Source organism: Chiloscyllium punctatum, unplaced genomic scaffold (assembly GCF_047496795.1).
Source record: "Chiloscyllium punctatum isolate Juve2018m unplaced genomic scaffold, sChiPun1.3 scaffold_1343, whole genome shotgun sequence".
Classification (NCBI taxonomy): domain Eukaryota; kingdom Metazoa; phylum Chordata; class Chondrichthyes; order Orectolobiformes; family Hemiscylliidae; genus Chiloscyllium; species Chiloscyllium punctatum.
Window position 1 is genome coordinate 2,242 of NW_027311077.1, and position 22,611 is coordinate 24,852.

At 51.7% G+C, this 22,611-nt stretch overlaps 1 protein-coding gene across 2 annotated transcripts in view; it reads right to left on the reverse strand.

The window, feature by feature from the left end:
* Positions 1-650: 650 nt before the first annotated feature.
* Positions 651-22,611, reverse strand: part of LOC140475044 (glucose-6-phosphate 1-dehydrogenase-like) — a 28,908-nt gene continuing 6,947 nt past the window's right edge. For both annotated transcript variants that reach the window (XM_072567747.1, XM_072567746.1), the window contains exons 3-12: positions 16,821-16,858; positions 14,380-14,488; positions 13,948-14,165; positions 12,966-13,124; positions 12,027-12,152; positions 11,830-11,923; positions 11,455-11,641; positions 10,679-10,914; positions 9,758-9,834; positions 651-690 (exon numbers count right to left, since the gene is read on the reverse strand). In XM_072567747.1, coding sequence (XP_072423848.1) covers positions 666-690; positions 9,758-9,834; positions 10,679-10,914; positions 11,455-11,641; positions 11,830-11,923; positions 12,027-12,152; positions 12,966-13,124; positions 13,948-14,165; positions 14,380-14,488; positions 16,821-16,858 — 1,269 coding nt within the window. In that variant the 3' untranslated portion in view covers positions 651-665. The remainder of the gene's footprint in view (positions 691-9,757; positions 9,835-10,678; positions 10,915-11,454; positions 11,642-11,829; positions 11,924-12,026; positions 12,153-12,965; positions 13,125-13,947; positions 14,166-14,379; positions 14,489-16,820; positions 16,859-22,611) is intronic.

Genomic DNA, 22,611 nt, shown 5'->3' on the forward strand with positions numbered 1-22,611 from the left:
GCGAAACGGAGGGCCCACCTGACCTCCCTTGCTCGCCTCCGGCGCGTGAAACAGAGCATCACGCGACCTTGTTTTGCGACGGAGCGGAGCACCACGTGACCTCCTTCGACGCGCGCACGCAGAACGGAGCATCCCCAAAGGCTTCCGAACGCGAGTATATTTACACTCGCGGCCAGCCATATGTTTATAAGTGAGCCATATATTTACAACCGTCCGCCCTGCACTCTCCATTCTCGTTCACACGCCTATTGTGAGAAACAAAGCTCCGCACACTTCAATAGTTTCAGTCCGAGACAAAAACCCGAATCAGTTGTTGTCCTTTACACTTGCAAGAGGGTGCGATGTCCACTGTCTACAAGACAAGGGACACACACACACTCAGAATTCAATTAATACACGATATTTATATAATTTGGTTTCTTTTTTTTTTAATCCCATTGCTCCTCCCCTGCTTACATCTTCCACTTCTCTAAGACCGGCACCCATTGCTCCTGTTTATCTCTCGCCCTATCGGCCTTGTCTGTGACAAAAAATGCTTATTTCTGGCCTCCCGAGGCTGTTCGACCACGTCCCACTGTAGGTCATTGTTAGGCATATCCTTTCTTCACCATTATCTACTCCCTCCATCTGTACCTTCCCCGACCATACTGATCCTTATGACCCTTTTAATTGGGGTTTGTTCCTGTGTTTCTGTAAAAGTGGGAAACAGATGTTTATACCTACTGTTTGTACAGGCGTATCTAGCTTAACTCCCTCCCCTCACAGCATCTTATCTGTTCGCCTGTAACATCTACCATTGTTTTGCAGTCACGTTTCATTCTTGCATACAATTTTAGCTAATACAAAACAATTATGTATTTCCTCCACACAGTTTCCATTCTTGTTGACTCAGCTCTTGGCTGAAACAATTACACACTGGTGTGAGTCCATTTACTTTGTATAAGTAATTAGAATTGCAGAAGTAACACTATTTTTCCTACATCCCACAATATCCAATGGCTATTTAAATGCCCACAAAGTTGGCGGGTCCACTAGTGTTGCATTGCAGGGCGTTGTCGTTCCACCCACCCTACTACTCTCCCAGCCAAGAAACAAACTACCTCTGACCTCTGTTCAGCTTCAGCAAAGCACCCTTGATGGGGTTAAGGTCCCACAGGGTAAGGCCGTTTGGAGAGAGCACAGAGGCACTGGATTGAGGGTGAGTCAGCGGTTTGGGTTAGAAACTGGCTTCCCGAAAGACGGCAGCGAGTGGCGGTCGACGGACAACATTCATGAGGTAAATAAACAAGGACTGCAGATGCTGGAAACCAGAGTCTAGACCAGCGCGGTGCTGGAAGAGCGCAGCAGTTCAGGCAGCATCCGAGGAGCAGCAGCAAAATCGACAGTTCGGGCAAAAGCCCTTCATCAGGAATAAAGGCAGAGAGCCTGAAGCATGGAGAGATAAGCTCAAGGCTGAGTTGCAGTGGGAGAGGGACTCCCTGAGATTCTTGTAGAGAGAGAGGAGGAAAACCTCTTCAAGGCAGGCATCCTTGCAAGAGGATTCGCAGTAGGGTTAAAATCAACAAGGTAAAAACAATGACTGCAGACGCTGGAAACCAGATTCTGGATTAGTGGTGCTGGAAGAGCACAGCAGTTCAGGCAGCATCCGAGGAGCTGCAGCAAAATCGACGTTTCGGGCAAAAGCCCTTCATCAGGAATGAGGCAGAGAGCCTGAAGGGTGGAGAGATAAGCTGGTGGGGGTGGGGAGAAAGTAGCATAGAGTACAATAGATGAGTGGGGGAGGGGATGAAGGTGATAGGTCGGGGGGGGGGGCGGTGCGGGGAGGGGGTGGATAGGTGGAAAAAGACGGAAAATATTCAGCCTGGAGTCCAGTTACCAGTGGTGTACCACGAGGATCTGTTTTGGGACTGCTGCTGTTTGTTATTTCTCTCAATGACTTAGACGCAGGCGTGGGTGGATGGGGTTGGTAAGTTTGCAGACGACACTAAAGTCGGTGGAAAAATGTTGCAGGGGGGACTTGGATAAACTGGAGAATTGGGCCGAGAGGCAGCAAAGGGAGTTCGATGCTGCTAAGTATGAGGTGATGCGCTTTGGGAAGAATAGCAGGAAGGCAGAGTACTGAGTTGACGGAAAGATTTTTGGTAGTGTGGATGTGCAGAGGGATCTTGGAGTTTCATTCGTAGAGGGATTGAATTCCGGAGCCGCAATATCATGCTGCAACGCTGGTGTGGCCACACTTGGAATATTGTGTGCAGTTCTGGTCCCCATATTTCAGGAAGAATATAGAAGCATTGGAAAAGGTGCAGAGGAGATTTACCAGGATGTTGCCTGGTCTGGAGGGGAGGTCTTATGAGGAAAGGCTGAGAGACTTGAACCTGTTCTCATTGGCAAGAAGAAGGCTAAGAGGGGATTTGATAGAGACATACAAGATGATCAGAGGATTAGGTAGGGTAGGCAGTGAGAATCTTTTTCCTGGGATGATGACGTCAGCGTGTATGAGGGGGCAGAACTACAAATTGAGGGGGGATAGATTAAAGATAGATGTCAGAGGCAGGTTCTTTACGCAGAGAGTGGTAGGGCTGTGGAATGCCGTACCTGCTAATGTAATCAACTCAGCCACATTAGGGAGGTTTAAAACAATCCTTAGATAAGCACATGGGTGGTTTTGGGATAGTATAGGGGGACGAGCTGAGAATAGTTCACAGGTCAGCTCAACATCGAGGGCTGAAGGGCCTGTTCTACGCTGTATTGTTCTATGTTCTATATCTCTCACCCCTCAGTTTAAAGCTATGCCCCTCGTGCTAGCCATCATTATCTGAGGAAAAAGGCTCACACTGTCCACCCTACCTAACCCTTTGATCATCTGATATGTCTCAATTAAGTCACCTCTCAACCTTCTTCTCCCTAACAGAATCAGCCTCAAGTCCCTCAGCCTTTCCTCCTCAGACCTTCCCTCCATACCAGGCAATGTCCTGGTAAATCTCCTCTGAACCCTTTTCAGATCTTCCACATCCTTCCTATAATGCGATGACCAGAACTGGACACAATACTCCAAGTGCGGCCGCACCAAAGTTTTGTACAGCTGCAGTATGACCTCATCACTCCGAAATTGAGTCCCTCTCCCAATAAAAGCTAACACACCGTACGCCTTCTTAACAACCCTATCAACCTGGGGTGGCAACTTTCAGGGATCTATGTACATGGACACTGAGATCTCTCTCCTCATCCACAATACCAAGAATCTTACCATTAGCCCAGGACTCTGTATTCCTGTTACTCCTTCCAAAGTGAATCCCCTCACACTTTTCCGAATTAAGCTCCATTTGCCATCTCTCAGCCCAGCTCTGCAGCTTATCTATGTCCCTCTATAACCTGCAACATCCTTTGTCACTATCCACAACTCCGCCGACCTTAGTGTCACCCACAAATCTTCTAACGCATCCTTTTTTGCCCTCATCCAGGTCATTTATATAAATGACAAATAACACTGAACCCAAAACAGATCCTTGTGGTACCCCACTATTAACTGAACTCCATGCTAAATATTTCCCATCACCCACCACCCTCAGTCTTCTTTCAGCTAGCCAATTTGTGATCCAAACCGCCAAATCATCCTCAATACTCTGCCTCTGTATTTTGTGCAATAACCATCGACCCGAGTTCTTCACAATCAGTGTTTGTGAGTCCGTGTGCCAGCTGTCACATTCCGCTCCAGCTTTCCAGTCCACTGGTTGTACTGTTCCTCTCCGGTTTTCAGAATTACCATAATTTGTTTTTCTTTCTTTATTTGTTTAGAGATAGTTAAGTTCATTTCCTTGAGGTTCTTGCACAGATGATGCAACTACCAACTTCTGTGAACAGCCAAAATTTACTATGAGGGGAAAGATAAAGAAGAGACCTAAGGAGCAACTTTTCCATGCAGAGGGTGGTACGTGTATGGAATGAGCTGCCAGAGGATGTGGTGGAGGCTGGTACAGTTGCAACATTTAAGAGGCATTTGGGTGTGTATATGAATAGGAAGGGTTTGGAGGGATATGGGCCGGGTGCTGGCAGGTGGAGCTAGATTGGGTTGAGAAATCTGGGTCGGCATAGATGGGTTGGACCGAAGGGTCTGTTTCCATGCTGTACATCTCTATGACTCTTAAGTATAAGTTTTGGAGGAATCCTGAACACTCTTCGCAATGCTTGCAAAGCCATGACAAGAGATCTCTCCGAACATTGGGACCAGTTTTTCCTTTATACAAGATTTTACATCGCAGTCAGGAATGCCCACAAGACAACTCCCAGCTGCTCCCCCATAGTCACGTGCCATTCAAGACACAATGCAATGATCTGATTATTTGCAGAAACAGTGTGATGTAGATCATTCCCTAATAGCAAGATCTGGTGTAAATTTATTTTTAAACTGCAGGGTGTAGTCAGAATTTTAACTGCAGTGTTCTTATTGATTCTGAATAGCAGGAGATGGCAATGTAAATTTTTTATGTTCTACCTGCAAGACAGAGAAACATGCCACCCTACCCCTGGGACATCCAATTTCTTGAAGGTCAGCAGAGCAAATTAACCCTTTAACATCTCAAGATCAATTGGGCTTCTGCTAATGATATGGTATGAATTTTGGCAGGCATGAATGACAGTTCCCTCAAACGTCATATCCATGTAATAGTCGATCCCATAAATTTAACCGTAGAAAGTATTTTTTAAAATTCCACTATTACTTGAGGATATATGGTAAATTTTAAAAGTGTTTTACTGGAACAGCATATTGTTATAGGGTTGGATGCAGATAATCAGTTAAGAGAATGGGGGGGGGGGGCTTGAATTGTGAATGGTCATTGTTTAATGTACAATTTTAAGAGTTCAAGAACACATTGATATTTTCTTTGAATACTAGAATTTGGGAGTTCTCTGCTACTCATTTTAACATATTTAGAGGGAAGGTGAACTTTGATGGGTATTTGGTTTAATTAACAGAAGGGTCCAGCTACATGTTGCAACAGTTTAGAGTAGACCGGGACCCATGTTTTGTGGTTTCCCCACACGGTCATGCGACAGGGGTCTATGATTACCCCGCACGGTGACAGGACAGGGGTCTGCGACTCCCACAGAGGGTGAAGGGATGGGGTCTGTGTCAGGGATTCCCCCACACAGTGACAGGACAATAGTCTATGATTCCACCACACGGTAACAGGAGTCTGTGATTCTCCCAAACGGTGATGTGGCAGGGGTCTGTGTCTGTGATTCCTCCGCGTGGTGACAGGACAGGGATCTGTGTCTGATTCCCCTGCAGAGTGACAAGACGGGTATGTTTCTGTGATTCCCCTGCACAATGATGGGATGAGAGTCTGTGTCTACAGTTCCCCTGCACGCTGACAGGATTAGTTGGGGGGGGCGGTGTTGATCTGTGTCTCTGATTCTCCCGCACTCTGACAGCATGGGGTTCTGTGTCTGATTTCCCTGCACGATGAGGGGATGGGGTCTGTGTTTGTGATTCCCCCACATGGTAACGGGACAGGGGTCTGCAATTCCCACACAGGGTGACGGGACGTTGGTCTGTATCTGCGATTTCCCGGTATGTTGACTGGATGTGGGTCTGTGTTTGCGATTCCCCCGGATGGTGACAGGACACGGGTCTGTGTCTGTGATTCCCCCGCACGGTGACGGGTCAAAGGGGGCTGTGATTTGCCCGCACAGTGACGGTCAAAGGGGGCTGTGATTTGCCCGCACAGTGACAGGATGAGGGTCTGGGTCTCTGATTCCCCTGCACGGTGACAGGTCAAAGGGGGCTGTGATTCACCTGCACAGTGACAGGACAGGGTCGGTGTCTGTGATTCCCCCACACGGTGACGGGACAGGGGGCTGCGATTTGCCCGCACAGTGACGGTCAAAGGGGGCTGTGATTTGCCCGCACCGTGACGGTCAAAGGGGGCTGTGATTTGCCCGCACAGTGATGGTCAAAGGCGGCTGCTATTCGCCCGCACAGTGACGGTCAAAGGGGGCTGTGATTTGCCCGCACAGTGACGGTCAAAGGGGGCTGTGATTTGCCCGCACAGTGATGGTCAAAGGCGGCTGCTATTCGCCCGCACAGTGACAGGATGAGGGTCTGGGTCTCTGATTCCCCTGCACGGTGACAGGTCAAAGGGGGCTGTGATTCGCCTGCACAGTGACAGGACAGGGTCGGTGTCTGTGATTCCCCCACAGGGTGACGGGACAGGGGGCTGCAATTCCCCCGCATGGTGACGGGACGTGGGTCTGTGTCTGTGATTCCCCTGCACGGTGACGGGTCAAAGGGGGCTGCTATTTGCCCGCACAGTGACAGGATGAGGGTCTGGGTCTCTCATTCCCCTGCACGGTGACGGGTCAAAGGGGGCTGTGAATCGCCTGCACAGTGACAGGACAGGGGCCGTGTCTGCAATTCCCCCACACGGTGACGGGGACAGGGGTCTGCAATTTTCCCACATGGTGACAGGATGGGTTGTTTTTTTGTTTTTTTATTCATTTGTTGGACGAGGACGTCGCTGGCTTGGCCAGCATTTATTGCCCAGAGGCAGTTAAGAGTTAACCACATTGCTGTTGGTCTGGAGTCACATGTAGACCACACCAGGTAAGGAAGGCGGTTTCCTTTCTGAAGGACATTAGTGAACCATGGTGATGGGACAGGAGTCTGTGACTCCCCCACAGGGTGATGCAATGTAGGCCCCACACGGAAACACCTTCCCCCAGTGGAGCAGGAAACGAGTCAATTACGACTACAAATTTATTACAGCAGAGTACACAGTTAAAAACTAACACAGGTACAAAAAGAATAACGCAGAGCGAGAGATTGCGGAGAGATCATAGCAGCTTGGGTGCCAGTGCTGACTTTCCCTTCCTTGGTCTTACCAGTAACCTCCTGCCTATCCTGAGGCTGAGCAGCCAGTGGGTAGGAACAGCTACATGGTACAGAGTGCCCAGCCATCATGACCCCAATCCCTCCCTCCATTAGACAGGAGAGTAACAACTCTGAAAATCTTCAGGACTAGGACTTTGCTGACCTTTAAAAACAGCCACTAAGGGAAAATCCCCAGTTAATTATATAATGTCCAGCTGTAAACCTAAAGCATTGAACTGTAGATAAAGCTCGCTCTACATTGGCCCCATCAAACATTCCAAGGATATGGAGTAGATGGGGCCAATGTAGAGGGAGCTTTACAGAGTAAAATTCTCTCTACACTGGAGTGTGTCTGTGTACATGTTAGTCTGAGAGAGGGAGTGTGCATGCACACACAATTTGTGAACACAGGTGTATGTGAGTGAGAGTCCATCTGGACAAGGGAACTGTGTTTATGTTGTGAACGTGAGTGAAAGTGAACATGCATGGGAGTGTGAACCCATGGGTCAGCAATTATGCAATAGTGTTTGAAATGGGGGGGAATTGTGAGAGCATGAACGTCTACAAGCGAGTGTCCATCTAGGAGAGAGAAAATGGGGGAACCATGTGTGAGCACAAGAAATGAGCACGTGAATGAATATGTTTGCATAAGGGAATGAGAGCGAGCACATGAATGTAACCATGAGGGAGTGAGAGTGTGAAGGCAAGGGAATGAGTGAGAGAGCACGAGTGAGTGGGAGTGTAAGTGGGAGTTGATACCGGGTCAGATGGCCACTCTGCCCATCAGGAATTTTCTGTCAGTAACCACCGAGGCGATACAGAGACAGACACCAATGCAGTCAGGAACACGTAGATTGTTTTATCCCAATCTTCCCAACCCACCCTAATCACCCACCCAGCTCCAAAACAGCCAGGCTCCGCTTTGGAATGTGTGGTCTTGCGTTGCGAGGACTGAGGGAAAGAACGGTGCGGAGCCAGTTCCGACCTCCTGTGTCCAGCCAAGAGTCAGCAAGCAATTTGGTGAGTGAGGAGCAGTACACAGCCCCACTCCAAAAAGGAACCCTCCTCCCTTCCCCATAATCCAGAGCTGGTGAGGTAGGGGGTCAGAGAGGGGCGTGGTTGGGCAGTGGAGCAGGGATTCTCACCCTGTAGCCAGCTCCCTCGCCCCCTCCCCCCAATGGAGCGAGCTCAGAGCTTGTGGGGGTTGACCCATTTGTAGGTGCCCTCGTAACGGAAACCAACTTTCTTCAGCAGCTCGTCAGCCTGTGGGGGTCCGCGGCTGTTGGGGGAGGACACAGGGGTTAGTCCATGCTTAACGATGAGAACCACTCCATTTCCCAAGAGACAGACAGTTCCTCACTTACCACTACCCCCTTCTCCCACCTCTCCCCTTCCCCCCCTCCCCCCCCCCCCACCCCACCATATGTTTTCTTTCTCTCCATCATCACTCCCCCAAACCAAGTTACCAATAAAGGAAAGCATACCAAATCCATCTTCGCTATCCTGTCTACCTGTGCGACTCCACTTACAAGAAGCTCTGAACCGCACTCCAAGGTGTTTCTGTTCAGCAAACACTCCCAGGACCTTCCCATTAAGTATATAGGTCCTGCCTTATTTTCCTTTCCAAAATGCAACACCATACATTTATCTAAATTAACTCCAGCTGCCACTCCTCAGCCCATTGGCCCATCTAATCAAGATCCCGTTGTATTCTGAGGTAACCCTCTTTGCTGTCCTCCACACCGACAATGTTGGAGTTATCTGCAAACTTACTAACCATACCTCCTATGTTCACATCCAGATCGTTTATGGAAATGTCCAAAAGCAGTGGGACCCAGCACGGATCCCCTGGGAAAAAACTGCTGGTCACAGGCCTTCCAGTCTGAAAAGCAACCCTCCACAACCACCCTCTGTCTTCTACCCCCGAGACAATCCTATAACCAAATGACTAGCTCTCCTCGGATTGCATGAGATCTAACCTTGCTAACGCATCTACCAATGCTGGCCCAGGCAGTGACACCCACACCCTGAAAATAAATTCATCAGAACATGAGTGAAAAGGACCCCACCCTGCCATAGACATAGTGAACTGGGTGCACTTTCGAAGATTCCAGTTTACGGAGCATTGGGGTGAATACACGCCAGGCTTCTCTCAGCTCACACTAGCAAACAGACAGAGACATGGGAGAGAAGGCGAGGACGCAAGAGAGACAGAGACAGACACAGTGAAAGGGGACAGAGGATGGAGGGAGGAAATGAGTGGGACCGAGTAGGTGCAGGGGCAGAGGGAAAGAGTGCATGAGATGGGGAGAGCATGATAGATGGGCCAACAGCAAGGGGCAGAAGGAACAGACAGAAAGTGAGGGAGAGATATGGGGAAAGGACACAGAGAGATGGAGTCAGTCTCAAATCCTCAAATATTCCTCATTACGGCAACATGTGGGTGTGTGTGTCCATGGATGTGTCTATATCCAGTGAGGGTCAGTGTGTGTATAGATGTGTGAGAGAGCCTGTACCCAAGTGAGGATGAGAGAGGAGAGTAAAATGTGGGGGGGGGGGGGGGGGGGGTGGGAGGATGAGGGAAGAGAGTGAAAAACACAAGCATGATTTCACATTGCCAAACAAACAGCGCAAGGAGGGCAGCAGGTGAAGGGTGTGGGGGTTTTGTGCACCTGTACCCCAGTGAGAGTGGCAGAGTTGGGGGATGGGGGTGGTGTGGGGGTAGGGATGAGTGGGGGTTGCCTTGTGCTCCAGAGAGAGAAAGAGATAGTGTGTGTGCATGCATGCGTACATGTGGGTCTCAGTGAGTGAGCAAATGTGCAAGTGTGTGTGTGGGAGCCTCTACCCCAGTGATAGTCCTGTGGGGTGACGAAGACAGTTTCTCACCTTCGTACAAAGTGCATTTGACTTCCCACAGAAAACATCAAGATCAATCGCTCATATGCATCTGGTAATTTCACATCCTGACAGAGTGAAAAAAAACACTAGGATAAGTCACATTGCTAAACATAAATTGATGAAGCCACAGATATCTTCATGTTTGTAATGAGCCCTCAGCACTAATATTCCTCAGGGAGTGGAACATAACACAAACACCCACAGAAACACATCCAAATGCCTCTCCTCCCCTCCCAGAGCCCTGTGTTACTGACTGTATCCCTACTGATGTTAATCCAGCTCCCTCACACTGTCCCTCAGTAACCTCTCTCCCCCCCCCCCCCAGTGCCCTGTGTTCCTGACTGTATCCCTACTGATGTTAATCCAGCTCCCTCACACTGTCACTCAGTAACCCCTCTTCCCCCCCCAGGGCCCTGTGTTACTGACTGTATCCCTATTGATGTTAATCCAGCTCCCCCACACTGTCCCTCAGTAACCCCTCTCCCCCCCCCCAGGGCCCTGTGTTACTGACTGTATCCCTATTGATGTTAATCCAGCTCCCCCACACTGTCCCTCAGTAACCCCTCTCCCCCCCCCAGGGCCCTGTGTTACTGACTGTATCCCTATTGATGTTAATCCAGCTCCCCCACACTGTCCCTCAGTAACCCCTCTCCCCCCCCCCCCCCCCCAGGGCCCTGTGTTACTGACTGTATCCCTATTGATGTTAATCCAGCTCCCCCACACTGTCACTCAGTAACCCCTCTCCCCCCCCCAGGGCCCTGTGTTACTGACTGTATCCCTACTGATGTTAATCCCCCTCCCTCACCCCTGAGGCCCAAGCCACTGCCACCCCTCACAGGGCCCTGTGTTACTGATGGTTTCTGTACTCTGGCTCCCTCACTGTCTCTCAATGACCCCACTCCCACTCACCTTGTAGCGGCTGCCGTAGGTGAGGTCTAGCTCTGCCTCCTCCGGGTGGAAGGACATGCCTGGTTTCTTGGTCATCATCTTGGTGTAGATGGCCTCATTGGGCTGTACTCTGATCACCAGCTCATTGCGTTTGCACTGGCTCTGGAAGATGTCACCGGGCACGTCCCGGAACTGCAGCCGCACCTCCGCCTTGCGCTCATTCAGTGCCTTCCCACAACGCATGACGAACGGGACTCCTAGCGACAGTGTGGGGGGAGGGGGGGGAGTGGATGCATCATAGACTATCATGAGCCGCACTGTCCCAGCACTGGGGGTCACCGACCCCCTCCCTGTTCTGTGGCTAAACCCGCACAACATTTACGTTCCATCACTCGTGGACTGAAATGACAGCACAGGAAGATCCCACCTCTGGCATACTCTGCCAGCCCACTGCCCTGAGGCAGAATGGCCTTCTGTTCCTGTGTAACAGGCTGAAGGAGGAGGAGGGGCTGAATGGCCTCCTGTTCCTGCATTTGTCAAACACCTCCTGGTGCCATGGGTTAGACACACTTAATTGTGCAACACTGACAGGAGGCCCTTCATGCAAGATCTCACCTGTAGCGCACCCCGTCTCCCCCCACCTTGAGGCTGAATGGCCTCCTGTTCCTGAGTGACAGGCTCGAGGAGGAGGGGGGTTGAACGTCTTCCTGTTCATGTGCAATCGGCTGGAGGAGCTGGGGGAAAAAACAAGAGGGCCTGAATGGCTCCTATTCCTGAGTAAGGGGCTAGGTACTCACCATCCCACCGCTCGTTCTGGACATAGAGCACCACAGCCGCATATGTGGGGGTCACTGAGCCCTTGGGCACAGTGGGGTCATCAAGATAACCCTTCCGGGCCTCCCCCTGCCCCTTGGGATCGCCAACATACTGCCCGAGGACGACGTTCTCCATCTCAATCTCAGGAACACACTTCAACACCTTCACCTGCAAGGAAAAAGGTAACCAGCTGAGAAAGGAATGTTCCCTCCATCAAACACTCCCAGGCAAGGTCAGCACAGGGTTAGAGACAGAGTGAAGCTCCCTCTACGCTGTCCTCCATTAAAGACTCTCAGGGCTGGGTGTTAGATAAGAATAAAGCTCCTCAGGGGTGTCGGCATGTATCTGGGACCCACCTTTTCGTCCCGCACATCATCAGAGTTGGTAGAAGCCGGCTTCTCCATGGCAACAAGGCACAACATCTGCATCATGTGATTCTGCATAACGTCCCTGAGGGAGAGAGGAAGAAAGGACATTGGTTACGTGCCAAGGGAGAGGGTGCTGACAGAGGGTCTGCATTGTGAGTTGAGGGAGGTAGCGGGGAAAGTCATACCTGATAATCCCAAACTCATCAAAGTAGCCCCCTCGGCCCTCGGTTCCAAAGGGTTCCTTGAAAGTGAGGATGACTGAAGCTATATTGTCCCGATTCCACACTGGGGCAAAGATGCGGTTCGCAAACCTGGATCAGGTGGTGGTGGGAATAAAATTTCAAATAGACGTTAGAGCCACTGTTACCACTGTCCATCACCTGCTGTGCTGAGAGGGGGAAGAGTGTGTGACAGGCAGAGCAAGGGGGAAAAATTGAGAGGGGGTGAACAGAGATACAGTGCAAGGGAGGGGACAGAGAAAGGGGGTGTGGGACAGAGGGGGAATGTAGGCGGAGGGAGGGTAAGAACAGAGAGAATCTTAAAATCCCCACAGCGTGGAAACAAGCCATTTGGCTCAACAGTCCAGACTGACCCCTCTGAAGAGTATCCCACCCTGACCCATTTACTGTACATTTCCTAATACTAATGTACCTAGCCTGAAACACCATGGGTGATTTAGCATGGCCAATTCACCTAACTTGCGCATCTTTGGACTGTGGGAGGAAACCCACGCAGACACACGGGGAGAATCTGCAAACTCCACATGGATAGTTGCCTGAGGGTGGAATCGAACCCAGGTCCCTGATGCCATGAGGCAGTGGTGCTAACCACGGAGCCACCATGCCACCCCCAAGAGAGATGACAAGAATACATATGAGAGAACTGTGCACAAGGGTGAGAGGAGGAGAAAACATGCTCACCACCACCCCTGGGGTCCACACCAGGATCTAATCTTAACCCCTGCCCCACTTTCTCTCCACCCCACCCCACACCCTCCCCACAGTTGCCCTGTTGATCATGGATTCTGTGAAGAGGTGGGGTTGTGACTGTGTTGGAATGCAAGGGTCTGTGCCCCCACAGGGACAGGGTGGGAGACCCTCCCCCTCCCCACAGCGAGCATGTACCTGAGCACCATGAGGTTCTGCACCATCTCCTTGCCCAGGTAGTGATCAATACGATAGATTTGTTCCTCGGTAAACAGCGACGAGAGATGGTCCGACAGCTTGTTTGAACTCTCCAGGTCTTTCCCAAATGGCTTCTCCACAATCACCCGATTCCAGCCTCTGCAGTGAGGGAGGGGGTCAACAGGCAGCTACTCGACAACAGGGCCCATGGTAAAGCTCAATCCCCAACAACCTCACACACAGCACTGGAACATCGATCGCAACACAGACACTATTCCTCATTCAGAGGCACTGAATTCCCAACCTCACTCTCTGTCTCTGTCCTAACCATCCCCCAGCTAGAAGTATGTCATTAGGGGAGCAAGGGGGCTGCTTTGTCCTGGATGGTGTCAAAGCCTCCTGTCCAGGGCAAGTGGGGGTATTCCCTCACCCTCCTGACTTGTGCCTTGTTGATGTTGGGACAGACTTGGGGGAGGGGGGGGGGGGGGGGGGGAGAAGAGAGTAAGGAGGGGAGTTACTTGCTGCAGAATTCCCAGCCTCTCACCTGATCTTCTAGCCAGGTATATGAATACAGCAGTTACTTCAGTTTCTGGTCAATGATAACCCCCAGGATGTTGACAGTGGGAGAATTCAGTGCTGATAACACCATTGAATGTCAAAGGGGTGATGGTTAGATTCTCTTTTGTTGGAGATGGTCACAGCCTGGCATTTCTGCAGGAGTGAATGTTTCTTGCCCCTTGCCAACCCAAGCCTGGATATTGTCCAGATCTTGCTGGACTTGAACATGGATTGCTTCAGTATCTGAGGAGGGGATGAATGGTGCTGAATATTTGGGAAAATCTCCATTTCTGATCTTAGGGTGTTGGGAGGCAGTGGAAAGTGATGGAGCTGAAGAGAGATGGTAAAGCTGCCCTCCCCCCCCCCCCCCCCCACTCCAACCCAACCCCAGACTCCCCCTCCAGCCCCAGGCCAGGCCACTTACGTCTTGCCCATACAGTAGTGCCGAATGTTGCGGGTCACATCCATGTAGACGCTGGGGGGTAAGGCGAGGTAGAAGAGCCGATTGGCCTGCCGGCCGTGGTGCAGGGAGTTGATGTGAGCGTCCAGCCTCTGGAAACTGGCCTCCTCGTTGTACTGGCCCTGCACATAGCTATTCCGCAGGAAAAAGGCATCCACTTTCTGCTCCTCACCTGCTGAGAGCTGGGGGGGGGAGAGGAGAGAAATTATTTAAAATGAGGTTGGTGAAATCCTGGCAGTTAGTGTCAAAAAAACTGAGATTGGGGAGGGGGTTTGGGAAGTCAGACCATCACCCTCCAAACACCAGGCAGAAAGATGCACTCACTCAGGGATGGGGGTCAATCCAGTCCCCGGAAAGGGAGTCAGTCTGTCCGGACCAGGAGTTACAAGCACCTACCTTGAAGAAGGGTACAGTCTGTTTGCGGATGGCATCAATGCTGAGATCTGAGCGGGCGTAGCCAACCACATGGGTATCCTCTGGCAGGAGACTATCACGATAAAGCCACCTGAGGGGAATAGAGGGACACAGCACAGGGTTAGATACAGAGTAAAGCTCCCTCTACACTGTCCCAAAATCAAACACTCCCAGGATAGGGACAGCACAGGATGAGATACAGGGTAAATCTCCCTCTACACCGTCCCCACAATCAAACACTCCCAACGACAGGGTTTTATATACAGAATAAAGGTCTCTCTACACTGTCCCCCACATCAAACCTTCCTAGGATAGGGGGCCAGATACAGAGTAAAGCTCTCTCTACACTTCCTATCAAACAGTCCTAGGGCAGGGACAGTACAGGGTCACATACAGAGTAAAGCTGTCATGGTTGTCGGTATGTTCACTGAGCTGGAAAGCTGATTTGTAGACATCTTGTCCCCTGTCTAACTGACATCTTCAGTGCTTTGGAGCCTGCTGTGAAATGCTGCTGGTTCCAGTTGCTTGTCGTAGTGACTGGCGTATATTGGGTCTCAGTCTGTGTGTTTGTTGATAGAATCACTAGATGAGTGTCATGCCTCTCCGAATTCTTTGGCTGACCTTCTGTTGAACATCTCCCATGATCATGTGTTGTCCCAATTGAATTTGTGGGCCTTGTCATCCATGTGTGTAGTTACTAGGGACAGTTGATCATGGCGTTCAGTGGCTAGTGGGTGTTCGTGGATGTGGATTGCTAGTTGTCTGTACCAACCCTCTGTGTTCTTTGTACCAGGCCTCCTGCAAATCCAAGGTAAAAACAATGACTGCAGATGCTGAAAATCAAATACTGGATTAGTGGTGCTGGAAGAGCACAGCAGTTCAGGCAGCATCCAACGAGCAGCGAAATCAACGTTTCGGGCAAAAGCCCTTCATCAGGAATAAAGGCAGTGAGCCTGAAGCATGGAGAGATAAGGCCTTTATTCCTGATGAAGGGCTTTTGCCCGAAACGTTGATTTCGCTGCTCGTTGGATGCTGCCTGAACTGCTGTGCTCTTCCAGCACCACTAATCCACTACTGCAAATCCAAGCCAAACTCTGGATCAGATGTGTGTACAACACCTTTTGTTATTAAGTTTTGAGAAGATTTGTAGCTAAGGTTGAGGTTCTGGGTGTAGGTTTGCTTGCACCAGCTTTTAGATTAAGAACACACACCGGATTGGCAACACCATTCTCAGAGGGATCAGATTTACAAGAGAGAGGAGGGAACCTACAATCAACTCCAATTCCTGCACGTGATGGTACAAAGAACACAGAACAGTGAATGTGCCATGAGAGTGTACAGGAAAGCCACACACACACTGACCAGATCTGGAACTACAAGAGCAACCACTCAAACACACAAGAAAAGTTGCATTAGGACTCTGTTCAAAAGGGCTACAAGACACTGCAGCACTCCTGACCTATAAAGCGAAGAAGAACAACACCTCTACAGAGTCTTCACCAAGAACGGATGTCCCCCAATTCCATCTGCAGATGCCTAGCAGACAAACAACACAACAAGGACATGCCACAACCTAATTCCCCAGTCATGCAACCTTACATAAAAGTAGTCTCTGAACTGACAGCCAGATTTCTCCAATCACTGGAATTCATGACAGCCCATAAACCGACAGCCACTCTCAGACAACTCACCAGAACAAAAGGCCCTATACTCATGTGCAAGGCTAACCTAATTTACAAGATTTCGTGCAGAGACTGTATGCACCACTATATAGGGAAAACCGGCAGACAACTAACAATCCACATCTACATAAAGATCCCTGACAGTACAACGGAAAACCGGAACTGGAAGCAGCAGGAACAGAGCTCAAATCAATTCCAGAAGACACAGGACAGCAATATTTCACAGGAGGCTCCGAATCACTGAAGATGCCACCAACACAGGGAACAAAATATCTGCAAATCAACTTCCCAGCTTGGTGAACATACCCACAACCAGCGCCAGAACTACAAATCTCTCTCTACACTGTCCCCTCCATCAAACACTCCCACGACAGAGACAATTTGGGGTAGAGCTACCGCTACACAGTTCTCCCCCATCAAACACTCCCAGGGAAAAGGTGTGAAGATACAGAGTAAAGATCCTTCTACATTGTTCCTCAAATCCTCCCACTAATTGCCCCCTCAGGGGGTGGTGGGACTCCAGTTTGTCCCAGTGCTGCCCAGCAGGGCGAGGTGATGTGCTCATCAGTGCGTCCCTTCCTCAGGCAGTTCAGCATGGGTGAGCATCACACCAGGCCCGATTCCAGCTGCTCACACCACCCCCCCACCCCAGGGTCAGCCCCAGTTCTTTTTCCCCTCCCTGATTGCATTGAGGGGGAGGAAGAAGGGGCTCAAGGGGCAAACGTGAGGAGAGCAGCTTACCACAACGTGGGGTAAATCTTCTTCTTGGCCAAGTCACCCTGTAGGTGGAAAGAAAGGGTGGGGGGGGGGGGGAGGGAGGGAAAGAGAGAGAATCAGTCCACACTCAAAGACAACACGGTCATCGCTGTTCACCTCTGCTCCACCATTTTACACCAATTCATTGCCATTCCCTCCCCTCCCTCCATCTATCCCCCTGCGGTGATATGGTGGCTCAGTGGTTAGCACTGCTGCCTCACAGTGCCAAGGACTTGGATTCAATTCCAGCTTCAGGTGACTGTCTATGTGGAGTTTGCATGCTCTCCCGTGTCCTCTGGTTTCCTCCCACAGTCGTAAGATGTACAATTTAGGTAAATTGGTAATGCTAAGTTGCCCACGGTGTTCAGAGATGTGTAGAGTAATGGAGAATGGGTGTGGAATACGCTTTGGAGGGTAGGTGTGGACTTTGGGCCAAAGGGTCTGTTTCCACACTGTAGGGATTCTGTGATTCCACTGCCCTTCCCCCACTCCTTTCCTCCACTGACAATCCATCCCTCAGTCACGCTTCCTTCCCTTCTTCCACCCACCCCTCACTGCCCAGAAACAGGAACCAGGGTAGACCTTCAGTGGAGCATGGTCAGTCCAACACTCGAGCTCTTCACCCATGACCCTGTTCAAACATCTACCCGTCACAGCCGTGAATGTCCACAAGGACTCGTTTTCCACCCTCGCCCCACTCGGGCACTAGGCCTTTTGAAGAAAGCAAGCCCTGCTCATCCCAGTTTCACACTGGTCTCGTTCTGAAACCATTCCCCCTGGTCCCAGACTCTCCCATGAGGTGGGGGTGAGGAGAACATTCACATCATCACTGATCCTGTCAAGCCCCTGCACTTGAGACAGTCATTACGCTGTAGGGCACAGAAACGGACCCTTCAGCCCAACTGGTCTGTGCCGAACCGATATCCTAAACTAGTCCGCCCCATCTCTCCCTACCCCATACAAACTGAGCTCTCTCGTACCCTTCATTCAGCTCCTCACTGCCCCTTCATCCCTTACCAAGATCCCAATGAGACTCTGTACAAACTGGGTCCCTTCCCACCCTCCATATCCATTCTGTGACCCCTATCAGGCTCAGTACAGACTGAGACGTCTCCTTCCCTCCATTCGGCCCCTCTCCCCCCACCCTATCCCTTACCGAGGCCCCTATCAGCCTCAGTACAGACTGAGCCCTCTCCTTCCCTCCATTCGGCCCCTCTCCCCCCCCACCCTATCCCTTACCGAGGCCCCTATCAGGCTCAGTACAGACTGAGACGTCTCCTTCCCTCCATTCGGCCCCTCTCCCCCCACCCTATCCCTTACCGAGGCCCCTATCAGCCTCAGTACAGACTGAGCCCTCTCCTTCCCTCCATTCGGCCCCTCTTCCCCCCCCACCCTATCCCTTACCGAGGCCCCTATCAGGCTCAGTACAGACTGAGACGTCTCCTTCCCTCCATTCGGCCCCTCTCCCCCCACCCTATCCCTTACCGAGGCCCCTATCAGCCTCAGTACAGACTGAGCCCTCTCCTTCCCTCCATTCGGCCCCTCTCCCCCCCCCACCCTATCCCTTACCGAGGCCCCTATCAGGCTCAGTACAGACTGAGACGTCTCCTTCCCTCCATTCGGCCCCTCTCCCCCCCCCACCACCCTATCCCTTACCGAGGCCCCTATCAGGCTCAGTACAGACTGAGACGCCTCCTTCCCTCCATTCGGCCCCTCTCCCCCCACCCTATCCCTTACCGTGGCCCCTATCAGGCTCAGTACAGACTGAGCCCTCTCCTTCCTTCCATTCGGCCCCTCTCCCCCCACCCTATCCCTTACCGAGGCCCCTATCAGGCTCAGTACAAACTGAGCTGTTTGCCTCCTTTCCGCATCCTCCGCCATTCGACCCCTCCCCCTGCGTTTCCACGGAGACAGGTCCCGCCCTCGTTACGTCAGGACGTTACTCCACGCACGGAAATGACTCCGCCCCATCAGTGCGTCACGGTCACGGCGTCCCAGTGAGGAGCTCGCCCAGAGGACACTGCCTCGGAACGGCTCGGTGAAACCACGCCCACTTGGTGAGTCGTACTCGGGGATGACGATGGAGAATAACACCGACCCAGTCCTGATGGGTCAAGCCACGCCCCGGGCGATGACGTTTCGGTGTACAGTAAACTACGTGACGATACACGGATTAGGCTCAAGATACATCCCTGAGAAACCCCGCCCCTCACAGTCAATCCACCCGAACCTGTACATCCCTGGGCACTATGGGACAATTTAGCACGGCCAATCCACCCTAACCTGCACATCCCTGGGCACTATGGGGACAATTTAGCACGGCCAATCCACCCTAACCTGCACATCCCTGGGCACTATGGGACAATTTAGCACGGCCAATCCACCCTAACCTGCACATCCCTGGGCACTATGGGACAATTTAGCACGGCCAATCCACCCTAACCTGCACATCCCTGGGCACTATGGGACAATTTAGCACGGCCAATCCACCCTAACCTGCACATCCCTGGGCACTATGGGACAATTTAGCACGGCCAATCCACCCTAACCTGCACATCCCTGGGCACTATGGGACAATTTAGCACGGCCAATCCACCCTAACCTGCACATCCCTGGGCACTATGGGACAATTTAGCACGGCCAATCCACCCTAACCTGCACATCCCTGGGCACTATGGGACAATTTAGCACGGCCAATCCACCCTAACCTGTACATCCCTGGGCACTACGGGACAATTTAGCACGGCCAATCCACCCTAACCTGTACATCCCTGGGCACTACGGGGACAATTTAGCACGGCCAATCCACCCTAACCTGCACATCCCTGGGCACTACGGGGACAATTTAGCACGGCCAATCCACCCTAACCTGTACATCCCTGGGCACTACGGGGACAATTTAGCACGGCCAATCCACCCTAACCTGTACATCCCTGGGCACTACGGGGACAATTTAGCACGGCCAATCCACCCTAACCTGCACATCCCTGGGCACTACAGGACAATTTAGCACGGCCAATCCACCCTAACCTGCACATCCCTGGGCACTACGGGGACAATTTAGCACGGCCAATCCCCCCTAACCTGCACATCCCTGGGCACTACGGGGACAATTTAGCACGGCCAATCCCCCCTAACCTGCACATCCCTGGGCACTACGGGGACAATTTAGCACAGCCAATCCACCCTAACCTGTACATCCCTGGGCACTACGGGGACAATTTAGCACGGCCAATCCACCCTAACCTGTACATCCCTGGGCACTACGGGGACAATGTAGCACGGCCAATCCACCCTAACCTGCACATCCCTGGGCACTACAGGGACAATTTAGCACGGTCAATCCACCCTAACCTGCACATCCCTGGGCACTACAGGGACAATTTAGCACGGCCAATCCACCCTAACCTGCACATCCCTGGGCACTACAGGGACAATTTAGCACGGTCAATCCACCCTAACCTGTACATCCCTGGGCACTACGGGACAATTTAGCACGGCCAATCCACCCTAACCTGTACATCCCTGGGCACAATGGGACAATTTAGCACGGCCAATCCACCCTAACCTGCACATCCCTGGGCACTACGGGGACACTTTAGCACGGCCAATGCACCTGAACCTGCATGTACTTGGACTGTGGGACAAAACTGGAGCACTCAGAGGAACCCCACTCCGACACCGGGAGAACATGTGCATTTTCCACCACAGACAGCTCGTCTCCTAAGGATGGAATCAACCCCGGTCACTAGCTTTGTGAGGCAGCAGCACCAACCCAGGCTGTCCTGTCACATTCTCAATAATGCCGTCCTAATTATGAATTGAGAATGAGAGTGTATTTGATGGGGTGGTCCGTGTCGAGGTAGCTTGTATCTAACCCCGTGCCGTCCCTTTGCTTCCTGGGAGTGTTTGACGGGAGAGTGTAGGAGAAAGCAAGGACTGCCCATGCTGGAGGTCAGAGTTGAGAGTGTGGTGCTGGAAAAGCACAGTCGGCCAGGCGGCATCCGAGGAGCAGGAGAATCAACGTTTCGGGCATAAGCGTTTCATCAGGGACAGTGGAGAAGGGAGCTTTACTCTGTAACTAAACCCCTGTGGTGGGAGTGGTTGATTGGGGGAGGGGGAGACTGGTGGGGGGGGGGAAAAGAGTGTAAAGCCGGCTTCACTATGGGACTGGGGGGGGGGGGGAAAAGAGTGTAGAGGCGGCTTCACTATGGGACATGGGGGGGGGGAGGGGGGGGAAGAACAGTGAAGAGAAAGCTTTACTCTATCTAGCCCCCTGTCCTTGGGCGGGGGGGTTGATGGGGGACAGTGTAGAGGAAGCTTTACTCTGTATCTAACGCCCTGTCCCTGGGAGTGGGGGTCATTGTAGACGGAGCTTTACTCTGTATGTAACCCACTGTCCCTGGGAGTGGGAGACAGTGTAGAGGGAACTTTACTCTGTATCTAACCCCCTGTCCCTGAGAATCGGGGATGGTGTAGAGGGAGCTTTACTCTGTATCTAACCCCCTGTCCCTGGCAGTGGGGGACATTGTAGAGGGAGCTTTACTCTGTATCTAACCCCATGCTGTCCCTGTCCCTGGGAGTGTGTGATGGGTGACAGTGTAGAGGGAGCTTTACTCTGTATCTAACCCCGTGCTGTCCCTGTCCCTGGGAGTGTGTGATGGGTGACAGTGTAGAGGGAACTTTACTCTGTATCTAACCCCCTGTCCCTGGGAATCGGGGATGGTGTAGAGAGAGCTTTACTCTGTATCTAACCCCCATCCCTGGGAGTGTTTGATGGGGAACAGTGTAGAGGAAGCTTTACTCTGTATCTAACCCCATGCTGTCCCTGTCACTGGGAGTGTTTGATGGGGGACAGTGTAGAGGGAGCTTTACTCTGTATCTAACCCCGTGTTGTCCCTGTCCCTGGGAGTGTGTGATGGGGTTCAGTGTAGAGGGAGCTTTACTCTGTATCTAACCCCGTGTTGTCCCTGTCCCTGGGAGTGTGTGATGGGGTTCAGTGTAGAGGGAGCTTTACTCTGTATCTAACCCCGTGCTGTCCCTGTCCCTGGGAGTGTTCAATGGGGGACAGGGATGGGATCATGTCCCAGTTTCGGGTTTTGCAATGTCTGGTCTCACTTCCTGCTGCTGGTCACTTGCACAACAACGACTTGGCTGTAATCTCAGGCGGGTTCACGCTCTCTCTCTCCCCATGCGTCCCAGCAAATTACAGCCTTCCCTGAGATATGGGGAGATTACTGCATCTCTGAACTCTGTGATAAATGGCCTCATTAAGTTGCGGAACTGAGAGTGGCGTGTGATGAAAGAGGTGGTTTGTTCACTGTTGCCACACAGAGATCAATGCCGTCAGGACTCTGAGGACAAAAGCCCTTTTTGCCTGGGAGTTTGGAGCACGTCATCCTGCCCTTCGAGCTTGCTACCTTGTTCTGTAGGATCTTTCAACTCCACCCCCCCCACCACCACCACCACCAGAAATATACCCAACTCCTGCCCGATAACATTCAGTCCCCAATTGCTTTCTGTGGCAGAGAATTCCCCACTCTGCCCCTCTCTCCTCATCCTCAGTCCCACCCCCGTCCCCTCTTGACCCTGCTTGTTGACCCACCCTTTTCATGGGGAACTTCCCCCCCCCCCTCCTGTGTTCTGAACCCCCCCTTTCCCCTCGTCAGTCGGAGCCTGGACATTGCCCAGATCTTGCTGCGTTTGGACACGGAATGCTTCAGTGGGAGAGGATGGTGCTGAACATTGTGCAAACATCCAACGAAAATTCCCCACT